Source organism: Leishmania donovani, chromosome 25 (genome assembly GCF_000227135.1).
Source record: "Leishmania donovani BPK282A1 complete genome, chromosome 25".
Taxonomy (NCBI): domain Eukaryota; phylum Euglenozoa; class Kinetoplastea; order Trypanosomatida; family Trypanosomatidae; genus Leishmania; species Leishmania donovani.
In genome coordinates, this window is record NC_018252.1 from 260,303 (window position 1) to 273,621 (window position 13,319).

At 55.7% G+C, this 13,319-nt stretch overlaps 2 protein-coding genes across 2 annotated transcripts; both read left to right on the forward strand.

Annotated features, from left to right (window-relative positions):
* Positions 1 to 1,011: 1,011 nt before the first annotated feature.
* LDBPK_250770 (DNA repair protein, putative) lies at positions 1,012 to 4,290 on the forward strand (the record flags this gene model as incomplete). The annotated part of the gene is made up of 1 exon (XM_003861359.1): positions 1,012 to 4,290. The coding sequence occupies one exon, from the start codon at positions 1,012 to 1,014 to the stop codon at positions 4,288 to 4,290; it is 3,279 nt and encodes a 1,092-aa protein (XP_003861407.1).
* A 2,149-nt stretch (positions 4,291 to 6,439) lies between these two features.
* LDBPK_250780 (protein phosphatase, putative) lies at positions 6,440 to 7,660 on the forward strand (the record flags this gene model as incomplete). The annotated part of the gene is made up of 1 exon (XM_003861360.1): positions 6,440 to 7,660. One exon carries the CDS (start codon positions 6,440 to 6,442, stop codon positions 7,658 to 7,660), a length of 1,221 nt encoding a protein of 406 aa, XP_003861408.1.
* Positions 7,661 to 13,319: the final 5,659 nt, after the last annotated feature.

Here is a 13,319-nt window from a genome sequence, read left to right on the forward strand (position 1 = left end):
GATCGGTCGGGGTAGTGTGGAGCTGAGCACGTGTTCTGTGGCGGAATGGGCACGTTGAGAGGGGGGGAAAGCTGATTTGCAGGTAAAGTGAAAGGACGAAAGAAACAAAAAAGAAATCAGATTTTTTTTTCTTTGTCACTCAGGTAAACACGTACAGACATTGGAGCATGCCTGAACACGGCTTCTGGCAACAGGTAATTATCCTGTATCGATTTTTTTCCCGGTCGAGGAGTATGGGCTTTACCTTGCCTCGTTCGTGTGTGTGTCGCCAGATGCTGCACTGTGAGGAAGCTGTTCGGCACGTGATTACGCATGAGCAAATGTCTTGCAGGAAAGAGAAGGCGTGAGCTCGTTTTTCCCACGCTGAGGCAAGATTTATCAATGACGTTTCGAATGCCTGCAGATTGTTCGAAAGTGGTGCTGCCGATGCTGCCGTGAAGCGGCTGGGATGATGGCAGCCACAGCCTTGAAAAACGAGGCAACAACGATCTAGAAAGGTGCACACGAGGCTGACTTGGCTTAGAATTTGGAGACGAATGCGTTTTAGTTGACGCCAGTTTTGGTAATGCGACTAGTCCTCTTTTCTGGCTCTTTTTTCTCTGAATTGCGGGCTGGTGACAAATCAATCCAGCGTGTCGTTTTCGGCTGCGTTAGTGTTCCACACACGTGATAATCGTAGCGCACGCTGCCTGGTAGCTCGATGCAATTACGACAAGTGTTTTCTGCTCTCGTGGCTCGCCAACACACACACACGCACACACACACACACACAAGGTCGTTTCCTTTTGCACATGTGGGGCACCAGCGGTGCCTGTGATTTACTTTTCTGTGAACTGAAGCTCTTCGTGAGGGGAGACGCAAACGGCCGGTGACCTCAGAGCTAACGTACACAAGCTGCAAGCACCGTCTCCTGGAGACACTCAAAAACGCTGTTGTTTTCGTAGCACACCCTATTATCTCTGCCGCCGCAGAAGGCTATAACTGCCTTTGTGCTTTCTCCTTCAGGTAATAATGTCGAACTTCGCCAAACATCCCGATCTTACGCTAAACGAGCGGCTGGTTTGGCGGCCAGCGAAGGGCAAGGAGCATGTCTACAACTACATTGTGCAAAAGTCTCCGACGGCCAGGGCACGATGTCGGAAGTGCTCGCAGCTGATCCCGAAGGGGGAGATGCGAGTAGGTGTGCCCATTCGCCACAACGCAGGCGATAATGGGTGGATCTCTGCGTGGCAGCACCTTGGCTGCACCCGCATGGAGAGAAGTGAGTCAGAGGACTACAAAAACACCATGCATGGGTTTGCGGCATTGAAGCCAGAGGAACAAGCGCATGTGGTAAATGAGGTCAATTCTACGGAGGTGCCAGAGCATCTCAAGCCGCTGGACCCGGAGGACTTGGTGCACCGAGGTAAGATGGAGCAAATGACACCACCGTCGACGCTGCTGCGGCACCTGTTGCCTTATCAGAAGGAGGGAATGGGGTGGATGGTGCGCCAGGAGGTCGAGTCTCCCGTCAAGGGCGGCATTCTTGCAGACGAGATGGGCATGGGCAAAACTATCCAGACCATTGGAATGATGCTCGCGCACCGCATAAACGGTCCCACGCTCGTTGTCTGTCCGGTTAGCTCCATGTTGCAATGGGAGGCTGAAATCAAGGAGCATGTGGTCCCTGGGTCGCTATCGGTAGTCGTCGTATACCGCACCACAAAGGTGACCAAGGAGGAGCTGGAGAGCGCGGATGTTGTCCTCACCACTTACCCAATGCTGGAGCAGGCCTGGCGCGCTCTCATCAACGAGATAAAAGTACCGTGTCCCTATTGTGAGCTGCTCTTCATTCCTCGTCAGTTGGTGGTGCACAACAAGTACTTCTGTGGTCCGCGCGCCAAGAAGACACAGAAGCAGGCGAAGCGCGAAAAGCACACCACGCCTGCGGCGGCGAGTAGCTCAAGGGGTGTGCAGTCTGACGAAACCATTCGAAAGGGGTTGCGAACACTCCACGTAGACATGGGTGACGAAGAGGGGGCCGAGGCGGAGGTCAATGCGCCCAATACTACGACGGCACATCCACAGCGGAAGCGAGGTCGCAAGGGCGCGGCCAACGTCGAGGATGACCCGGCTGGGAAGGTCAACGGTTGTGGCACCCCGACAGCCAAGAAGGAGAAGCAGGAAGAGTCGGAGAGTAAGGTGGCCAGTGGCTGCCGATCGCCAGCCGAGAAGGCAAATCGAAAGTGCCCCGTCAAGGCGGAGGATCACAATGATGAGGGGGCCGCTCTGGCTCAAAAAGGCAAGGTGCTCCAGCCAGCTGCGGCTTCGCGGGGGGTTGTTGGACCGATCGGCATGTACCAGGAACTTATGCGGGAAGCCGGCCGAACCGTGCTCAGTCGCTGGGACGCGGCGAGGAAGGATGACGAGAGCAGCAGCGATGAGGAGGTCGAGGATGAGTCCAGCGAGGAAAGTGACAGCGACGCATCGAATTTGTCGTACAACTCTGCGGCTGCTGCTGCCGAGGAAGCGGCTGCGGCGGAGCAAGCTTCCAAAGCCCTGGAGGCGTTCCGCTGCGCCGCTTGCCACTTTCAGCTGCTGCGGTACCCTTTCTGCCCCAGGAATGGCCAGCACCACGTTGTCAGAGAGGAGCTTCGAGACATCATCGAAAAGGACACTGGCGGCGACGATGTCGACCTCGATGCTTCCATCTTCCACTCCATCAAGTGGGCGCGCGTTATCCTGGACGAGGCGCACCGCATCAAAGGTCGAACAACGAGCACGGCCCGCTCTGCCTTCGCCTTGGCGGCCGAGTACCGATGGTGCCTCACCGGCACCCCACTACAGAATCGTGTTGGTGATCTATACAGTCTTCTGCGCTTTTTGCGCATGCGGCCATACGCACACTACTACTGCGAAACGGAAGGCTGCTCGTGCGCCTCGCTCTCGCACCCCTTCTCGTCCACCTCGCTTCATCAGTGCGTCTTCTGCGGTCATGGACCGCTGCAGCACCACTCCTATTTCAACCGCTACATTCTCAATCCGATCAACCGCTATGGCTACATCGGAGACGGGCGACGCGGTATGATGATGCTGTCTAACGACGTATTTTCCCGGGCAATGCTGCGCCGCACCAAGGTCGAGCGGGCCGCCGACCTGCAGCTTCCGTCGTTGGCAATCGAGGTGCACTGCATCAAGCTCACGAAGGAGGAGCGTAACTTTTACGAGTCCCTGTACAAGAAGAGCACGGCGGAGTTCGATACGTTCGTGCACAAGGGCACAGTGCTGCACAACTACGCACACATTTTCCAGCTGCTTAGTCGTCTGCGCCAGGCCCTCGACAACCCACTGCTTGTGATGCAGGGCATGGATGTTGGCCCTGTGGTGAACGTCAAGGGAGTGTGCGGCATCTGTGGCGACGGCATCGAGGGCGAGAGCGCTCTGAAGGTGCACCCGTGCCGGCACCAGTTTCACCGACTTTGTCTCGGCCAATTCCTGGAGAGCGCACCGGACAAGGAGCTCCACTGCCCCACCTGCTTTGTACGAATCAACGTGGATCTGCGGCAGCTGCGACAGGATGCGGAGGACGACGATGACGAGGGCGTCGGCGGCTTTGCGGCAGCGTTGCCTCCCGAGCTGGAAGATGAGGTCAACTCTGAGATCACTGAGGACGACGAGCAGGCGCAAGCGTTGCAGCATGTGGAGAGTAAGGTTAAGCGGCGCACAGCGCGCGCCAAGCCGACCAAAAAGGAGCAGCGCGGCATTTTCGCCCGGCTGGACCCGCAGAAGCCGCTGCACGGCACGAAGCTCGATGCCATCGCTAACTACATAGAGAAAGTTCCGAAAGACGAAAAGGTGGTTGTCTTCTCGCAGTTTGGCAGCATGCTAGACCTGACGCAGTATTGGCTGCAGCGCCGCTCTATAAGGGCTGTAAAGCTGTGTGGGTCACTGACGTTGACGCAGCGGCAGTCGGTGTTGCAGGCCTTCCTGCATGACCAAAACGTGCGCGTCATCCTCATCTCCCTGAAGGCAGGCGGAGAGGGTTTGAACCTGCAGGTGGCCAATCACGTGGTGCTGACCGATCCGTGGTGGAACCCAGCGGTCGAGATGCAGGCCGTGCAGCGAGCGCACCGAATCGGGCAGACCCGCCCGGTTCACGCCGTCCGCTTTGTCACGGAGCACTCAGTGGAGGAGCGCATGGCCGACCTGCAGGACAAGAAGATGCTCGTTTTCGAGGGCACCATTGACGGCAAGTTGCAGTCGCTCAACAAGCTCACCGAGGAGGATCTGCAGTTCCTCTTTACAAGGTAGCGTAGAGGAAAGCGAGAGCGCGCGCGGCCGCCATGTGCCAGCGGTGTGTGCGTGGATATCTGTGTGGGTGTGCAGAACGACCACATCGCTGGTAAACGTGGTGGCCAACAGCGAGAGTTCGTGTGCGTCGCGAGGAGAGTAATGACCACCACCCGGGGCGCTCTCTTTTTCCCCTCTTGTCGCGCCTGTTTGCTGTGTTCCTTAACACAAGGCGACTCAACATGACGCGGCTCTTTCTTTCCCTCCTCCTCGTTCACCATTGCCAAATACACGCACACACACAAACACATGCATACATATAGTGCTGTCTTCTTCGTCACTATCGTCAGCTTTTTTTTATGTTCTGCTTTTCCTAAACACTGTTGCCCCTCCCCTCTCCTCTCCCCTCCCTGATGCTCCTGCGAAACGATTTCACCCCGCCTGCTCTCCCTCACCGCCGTGAACTGACGTTTCCAGGGCGCATGGCAAACGGCACGCATGCCAGCCGCCCGGCCCCCCCCCCACCATCTGCCACTAGTGCTCGTGCTCGTGCTCCTACTCCCATGACGGACCCTCCCTCTTTTTCCTCTTTTTTTTCTTGTCACCGCGTTTCAAGAGCCTCTTCCGTTTTTTCCTCGCTGGTGTCGCTGTTGACTCTCCTGGCGTGCGATGAGCCTCCATCCTCCCCTACACTACCTCCTCCCCCTCCAAAGGAAGCAAGACCCTTCACCGCCTATCCACCTCCCCACCTCCCTCCAGCGCAGCTCAGTCGAAATCTTTTCCTTTTCTGCTTTTTCAGCCGGTCACTATCGTAAAGTAACACATTCCCTGTTATTTCTCCACCACTTTGCATCTCTCCCTCTCTCCCCGCGCTGCCGGCACACTCCTGCCTGTGCGAGACTTTTTATTGCGTGTGCCTGTGCGTGTATCTGTACGTGTGTGTTTCAGCACGGAGGCCCCCCTTCCTCCTCTCACAGACGCACGCACACACGTGTGTGTGCGAGCAGTCGGAGCCCTCCATCAAAAAAGCAAGGAGACGGCTACTTAACAGTGGAAAGTGAAGGACGAGAGAGAGACAACAACGACTGATGTGCATGTGTACGTGCCCGCTTGCGCGACCTCGCTGCCGGCAACGAACCGCCCGGCTCTGCGCTGGTGTGACGAGACGAGAAAGATGAGAGACGAAATGCATCCGACAGAGCACACGATTGCTCCTGCTCATCTTGGCGCCTTTACTCTGCGCACCTCGGCTCTTCCGCGCACTTTTGAAAGGGCCGGGGGCGGGGGGAATTTGCTCCTTGCTCTGTGCTCGTTTCTCTCCGTCCCATCGCTGGATGTCGGAACCCCTCCCCCTTCCCTGCCCCTCCGATATTCGACATCGCCTCCTACTCCTTCTCCTTCTCTTTCGCATACTTCATACATCGTCTTTTGAAAAGTGTTTTCCTTTTTGGATTTATTTGCCCTTCTTCCCCCGACCTCACACACACCCCACACCTCCGCACCTACCCCTCCCCCTACACACGTGCTCACAACTCCATTTGTTGTTCATCTCTTCAGTTTCTGTTTTGTATTTGGATTCCTCCCTCGCAGTTTTTCTCTGCCTTCAGACGTCCCTGTCTCTCCTCTCGCTGGCTTTCTCACACACACGCACGCACGCGCAGAGAGAGAGGAGATTGCTAATATCCCCCACCCTTTCCGTCTTGTCCTTTTTTTCTGTGGTTCCTCCATCCCCGTTCTTGCTTAAATCTCTCTCTCGTGCTCTCTCGCCTCTCTCGCTCTCGCTCTCATCGATCCAGTCGCCCCCTCCCTCCCCACCCCTCTCTCACTCTGTGCTCGTTCTCTCTTCCCCCTTTTTCCTCTCTCTTTCCTCTCCGCGCGTCTGATCTGCAGTACATACACACCTACTCCTCCACCCTTCCAAACACGCACCGACGCAACCTCACACCCATCTCTTTCTGTTTGCATACATACAACACACAGAAAGACAGACACGCACACAACTGCGTTCTCTTTCTCGATATCCACTCCGTCCCCTTCCTCTTCCACACGTGCGACTCCTCGATATACCTTCAACAGGTATATACCCACCAGGCCGCTACTCGGGGACCCAGTAGCATCAGTAGAGGACAAACAGACAAGCCAAGGAAAAGCAGTTTCACAACTCGAAAAGATGGGCATTCCACTTCCGAAGCCGGTGATGACGCAGCTCCAGGAGCGTTACGGAAACGCCATCTTCCGCTGCGGCTCCAACTGCGTGAATGGGTACCGTGAGACCATGGAGGATGCCCATCTGACGTACCTGACGGATAGCTGGGGTTTCTTCGGCGTCTTCGACGGCCATGTGAATGACCAGTGTTCGCAGTACCTCGAGAGGGCATGGCGCAGCGCCATTGAGAAGGAATCGATCCCCATGACGGATGAGCGGATGAAGGAGTTGGCACTGCGGATCGACCAGGAGTGGATGGACTCGGGCCGCGAGGGCGGCAGCACGGGCACCTTCTTTGTAGCCCTCAAGGAGGGCAACAAGGTGCACCTGCAGGTTGGTAACGTCGGTGACTCGCGTGTGGTGGCCTGCATCGATGGCGTGTGCGTCCCTCTGACGGAGGACCACAAGCCAAATAATGAAGGGGAGCGCCAGCGCATTGAAAACTGCGCGGGCCGTGTGGAGAACAACCGCGTCGATGGCAGCCTGGCCGTCAGTCGCGCTTTCGGCGACCGCGAGTACAAGCTAGGCAGTGGTAGTCAGCTGGAGCAGAAGGTGATCGCCTTAGCAGATGTCCAGCACAAGGATTTCACTTTCGACTCGAGCGACTTTGTGCTGCTGTGCTGCGACGGCGTCTTCGAGGGCAACTTCCCGAACGAGGAGGTGGTGGCCTACGTGAAGCAGCAGCTGGAGACCTGCAACGACCTCGCCGAGGTGGCCGGGCGTGTGTGCGAGGAGGCGATCGAGCGCGGCAGCCGTGACAACATCTCGTGCATGATCGTGCAGTTTAAGGACGGCAGCGACTACGCTGCTGAGCCGCACACCACCGTTGTGCCCGGGCCGTTTAGCGCACCGCGCAACAGCGGCTTCCGTAAGGCGTACGAGTCAATGGCAGACAAAGGCAACACCACCGTCGGCGCCCTCCTAGAAAAGCGCTACGACACCCTCAAGGCCGCCGAAGCCCTCACGCCGGAAGAAACGGAAGAGCTGAGCCAGTTTGAGAACGGCCCAGAGGCGAAGCTCACAGGCGCCGAACGCCAGAAGTGGTTCTCGAACTACTTCCAGAAGCTGTGCGAGGCAGCATCTAACGGGCCAAGTGACCAGATGGAGCGCCTGCAGTCGCTGCAGCAGCAGGCCGGCATTCCGCTCTCTATCCTGCTGTCCTTGATGGGTGAGCAGACGCAGTGAACAACGCAAGAAAATAGGGGAAAAACGCAACACTGAAAGGAGCACCAAAGCGAAATGCAAGAGAAGTGAAAAGGCGGCGAAGTGGAGGAGGGAGGGGAGGGAGAGGGAGGGGAGGGAGAGGGAGGGGCGAAGAAATGAGCTGAGGCGGAGCGAAAAGTCGAGAAGGGTGGAGGCGCAAGTGAGCCAGTGCCGTGTGCTCTGACGAGGTCCTCCCCTTCACACACCCCACTTGACCCCTCCCCCTCTCACATACTATGACCGTCTTCCTCTCCCGCCCTTTTACTGGCAGGGTACCCTTTTTTTTTTGGAAGAGGTTGAAGAACAGTCAAGGACAGAACACCACAGTCGAGGAAAAGGGGGTGGTCACGACACACATATATACCCGTATAGACACACACACACACGTGAGATGGGTTGCGTGATGATGTCAGAGCTTATGGTGTGTGTGTGTGTTTGTGGGCGGGTGCGGAGTGCCGGTGCCCTCCGAGGGCGAAGGGGAATTCCCTCCTCTTCCACACTCCCTCTCGCATTCCAAGTAGTGCTGGAGCGGATTTGGGAGGGTGAGAGCAAGGAAAAAAAAAACAGCTGCAAGGAGGGCGAATGCTGAAAGGGCGTTCTGCGTGTGGCCACAGGCGTCAAGGAGCTCCATCGAGAGTGGCTGGGGAGCACTCGACAAGTGGTGAGAGGCAGAAGGGGATCAAAGGAGTTGTGCCAGAGGAGACGAGAAAAATGCTAGGAAGAGGGGAAGGAGTGGGCGAAGGACGAGAACAGAGAGGGAGATGGAAATTCCGCATACTGTAAGATCGAAAAGTAGAAAGGATGCGGAAGGGTGAGCGGGAGAAGCACACAGGCCATTGGGATGAGTCACACAGTACATGCGACTCGTCAGTGAAGGGCGCCGTTCTTTGTGCGTTCCACCACCACCCCTTATCTCTCTCTCTGCATCGCGTCCTTCTGTGGCACAACCCACACACCAGCAAAAGAAGATGGACCACTTGCACGCGTTGCTCGATAACCAATGTTTTTCGCTTTACTTTTTTTTTGCTTCTTCCCCCCTCCCCTTGCGTGTTTTCTGTCTTGTATTTCTTTCCTCTCCGTTTACTTTCGTTCTTGTGGCGCGATTGGTGCGTGTGTGTGTGTGTGCATGCGTGTGTGTGCATGCGTGTGTGTGCAAGGGCAACACCCACCCTTCCTGGAGGAGGACGAGAGCGAAAGAGGGCAACAGAGCGAGAAGTAAGCGAAAAAAAAACGAAAGAGAACGTATGCTACGCTTGGATTCTTGTCCCTGCCCCCTTCCCCTCTCTCTCGCTCTCGCTCTCTTTCAAATGTTGTACTGCTGATCGGTGAGCGAGTCTCGATCCGCCGTCTCCCGTTTTGAAGCGCTCTCCTTTCGTTCCCTTGCATCCGCTCTTCGTCAGGTGACACACACACACACACACACACACACACACACAAATACACACACACAGATACACACACGCAGGCGAAAAGCACACCGACACGCTTGCATGCGCGCGCGAAACGAGAAAAAAAGAACATGAAAACAAAGCGAAACACGGGATGTATGCCATGTATGTAGAATGAAATGTATGCGTATCGCCGCTGTGTTGTTGTCTGTGTGTCTGTGCGTGCATCCCTCCTCCCCCTCCCCTCGCTCCACGCGGCCCCAGCCCCTTTCTGTAACCTCCCCCCGTTGTCTTTGAACGTCTCTCTATGTGTTCGTGCTTTTGCTGTGCTGGCGTTTCGTGCGTTGTTTCACGTGGTGCGCTGCGCTAGCATACACCCACACACCCATGCAACCCCTTCCCCCGTGTCCCTCTCTCCCTTTCGCATCCTTCTCCTACGCCCACCGCTTGCCGTCTCCGGCGTGCTACGCGCTCTACTATGGCGGCGACACGGTGCCATCACTGTCCCCCTTTTTCCTTTTCTGTACTGCATCTCTGCCACCGTTTGTTCTTGTTGCGTCTTCAGTCGCCTCCGACATGCTAAGTAGGCTCTCATCCCTTCTCTGCTTCCTTTTCCTTTCTCCTCCACATCTCAGAAGTATGATGACGGCAGAGAGGGCGGAGCAGGGGAAGGGCGTTCAAGATTAGCACTCACCACCCCACCCCTCCTCCGCGACGGATCGAGAAACAGAAGACACATCATCACCAAAAGGGAGCCCCAAGAAACAGAGAGAAGAGGAGTGCGTGTGTGTGTCTCACTGTTGATGTCGGCTTCGATCTTACGCTGTCTCTCTGCCTATCGGTGTATGTGCGTCTGCGTCTGAACGGGAGCCCTCTTCACGACCCCGCCCATTTTTATTTTCGTCCCTTTTCGTTGTTCCTGTGTCTCGAACGTTGCCCGCTGCTTGCATGCTGCCCCTTTTGTGATTGTTTCCGCGGTGCCTTTGTTCGCGTGCGGAGGTCGTCACTCGTCTCTTGGTGGAGTCCTCTATTTCTTTTTTTCGTGTCTTTCCTGTTGGTGAGCCCCACGTTTTACAGCCGCTCCACCGGTCCATATGTCCCATGAGCCCCCCACCCCCACCCCCTTCCTCCTCTCTCTGAATATGTGTGAGAAATTGTGTGTAAGAGGAGGGAGGGAGGGAGGGCGAGGGGGGCGTGTCTTGATGGCTGTCTGCGTGTCAAGCGCGTCGGCAGCTGTTTTTGTTGTTTGTTTTTCCTCACTCCTTTGTATGTGGTCTGTTTTGTATTACCTTCCCGTTCGAATCTCTCTCTGTGCGTGTGTGTTGCCTGCGCTTGTGTGTCGTCTGTGTGCGCGCACTTTTCGATTTTTTTATTATTCCCTTTTGGTGTCCTCGTTGTTGTAGTGTAGCGTGTGTGTGTGAGAGGAGGAGGAGTGGCGAGGAGAAAAGCCGCTGGAGGCACGAGATGCCACGGCAAACGCGCCTCCACCGCACACCCACACACATACACGCGTAAATGCCAATGTGAGGGGGCGAGGAAAGGAGGGAACTGTGCGCGCGAGATGAAAAAAAAAAGAGGGACAGTGAGGGGAAAAAAGGGGGACGGATCGAGTGTGATCAGACGGCGTCATGCTTGCATCACATCAGCACGTCGCCTGTCCGATATCTTTCCCCGTTTTTCAAGCGCCCTGTCTCCTTTCTCGGTGTGCTCTGTGTGTTCTTCGTCTTGTAGCGCAAGTCTCTCTCTCTTTCTCTCCTCTGCTGTACACGCTCCCGTCTCCCACGACATGTCTGCACCCCCTCCCCTCCCCCTCCGGTATGTATGTATGCATGTGGACGTTGATGTGGCCCTCTTCTCTTCCCTTTGCTCTCCAGCCTTGCGTCTTGCTACTGTCATGTGCCTGTCTTGTCCTTCTTGTGTATGCGCACGTGTGTGTGTGTGTGTGCTTGTGTCAGTGAAGAAACCCTGCCTGTTGAAAACAGCGCACAAACGCATACACCGACACTTCTCCTTCCTCTCCTCCGTGCTGTGGCAGCCGTATCGCTACTCTATAGCCAACGCTTTCACACACACACACACACACACACATAGCGTATGTGTGTGTGTGTGTGTTTGTCGCTTCTCTCCTCATCTGCCGACCACTCACTCTCCCAATCTCCACTTCTCTTTCTCTCTCCGTGTTCTCCCACCCTCCTCTTTCTGTGACTGACGCACACGCATCCAAGCACACAAACGGAGGTTGAGACTAACACGCACACCCACCGGGGAGCCACGCTCGCCCACTACACTCGGTGTAGCGCGCGCGCCTTTTCCGTCCCCACGTCCTCTTTTCTTTTCCTTTTACTGTCAAGCAGGAGGCGCGCGGGATGTGTGGGTGGGTAGGTGAAGAGCAGGGAGGGAGGAAGGGGAGCTCCTGCCATGTCTGTGTGCGCGCGTGAGTGCGTGTTGCGTATTTCATGTTTTCTTTTTTAGATTCTGCAGTTGTGTGTTCGTATGATCAATTCATTCTTTCCTTTTTTTCGTGTTGTCCTGGATGGCTATGCAACAGAAAACACAAACACACACGCAGGCAACATGAACGAGAAACAGCAGCAGCAAGGTCCATGCAACAGCCACAGCCGTAGCAAGAGGAACAGAGATACATGTATACATGTGTGAGTAGACGTCTTCCCTCGTTGCTGCCCACCGCCCATCTCTTTTCTCTCTTTTCGCCTCCTTCCTCACTTTCCGCTGTGAAGAGAGGGACGGCGAAGAGAAAGAGAAGAGAGATGGGCGATGTGAAGCGAGAGAGAGGGGCGCCGATCAATCCGCCAGCAACGCGGAGGACGAAGCTCAGCGAGACAGATATTTCAAAAAGCAAGTAAAACCGGCAAAAGAGGGAGGGGCGGAAGAAGCGGGAACTTGCCGTAATGCGGAAACCAGAGCAATAAAACTAAAAGGCGACGTGAGAGGTGCGAGAGGTGCGGGCGGTGCGCGCTTGCACGCGTTTTGCCACGATGAGGAGTGGGGGCGAGGAGGGCTGATGGGGCGGGGAGCGTGTGTATGAGTGTGCCATGCGCAAACGCCGCACCCCGCCCACGCACCGACGAGCTCACACGCGCACATATGCCGTGTACTGGAGTGAGATGCGCATGCGCACGCCAGCAAAGCTGAAAAGGAGGACACACCGAAAAGGGAGAGAAGCATCGTCGGGCACGTATGAGCTGTTGGATGGCAGAAGCTACCTGTGCACGCTTTCCTTTTTCTGGCATGTGTGTGTGTGTGTGTGTGTGTGGTGAGTCCGCTTTTTGTGTTGCCCGAGTGCAGCACCGCAACTTCTCCCCATTTGGTGTTGTTGCTGTGGTTGCTTTCCTCCCCTTCTTTTTTTTTTCTGAAAGTTTATATTGTCGTTTCGCTTGCTTTGGATGTCTCTTTACCGTCTGTCCTTCTTGCCCGCTCTACCTTTCTTGCGGAAATGCGCACAGAGACTCATTCATTGGCACGCGCGAATCGAATCCAGACAAGAAGTTCCACCTCCCTCTTTGTTTTCATTTTTCCTCATGCTCCACTACCACCACCATCGCCACCACTCTCTCTCATTCGCCGACGTTTTTGTTAGTTTCTTTTACTGTGTGTATCTGTGTGCCCTCATGCGTGTTTGTGTGTACGCGTGTGCGCGTCTCTGCACACGTGCCAGCTGGTAGTCTGTAGTTCTCGAGTAGGACGATGTTGCTCGCTTTCCATCGACTTTTATTTCGCTTTATGTGCGGTGCTTCTCTGCTCTTCCTCGTCGTCTTCGTCTTCGTGTTTTCGCTCTCTTGTCGTTGTTCTTGTGTGCTTCTCTCTGTCTGTGGCCCCTTCCCCTTCCCTCCCCTTCCCTCCCCTCCCTCTTATGATGTGTGGAAGTGACCGGTCGGTGTGTCTCTTTCCTGTTTCTCTGTCTTCCTTTTTTTTTCATGCACCCGGCGCTTTAGTTGTCGCTGGTGTGTGTAGCCGTTTCGTGTCAGAGTCGCGTGTACGTAGACGCTTCGCTGTGTCTGTGCCCCCCTCTTCGGCTTCGTGTGTGTGTGTGTGTTTGGCGTTGATGTGTCTCTATCTGCCTGCCTCTGCGTCTATGTCTGCGTGTAGGTGAGTGATCGGGGCATCTGCCAATGTGTATGCGTTTCTTAGTTAGTTAGTTCGAGAGTATGCGTGTGCTCGTGCGTCTGTGTGTGCGTGATTACGATGAACTACCAAAGTAGTGTAAGGGGAACGAAAAAGCGAACAGCCGCAAG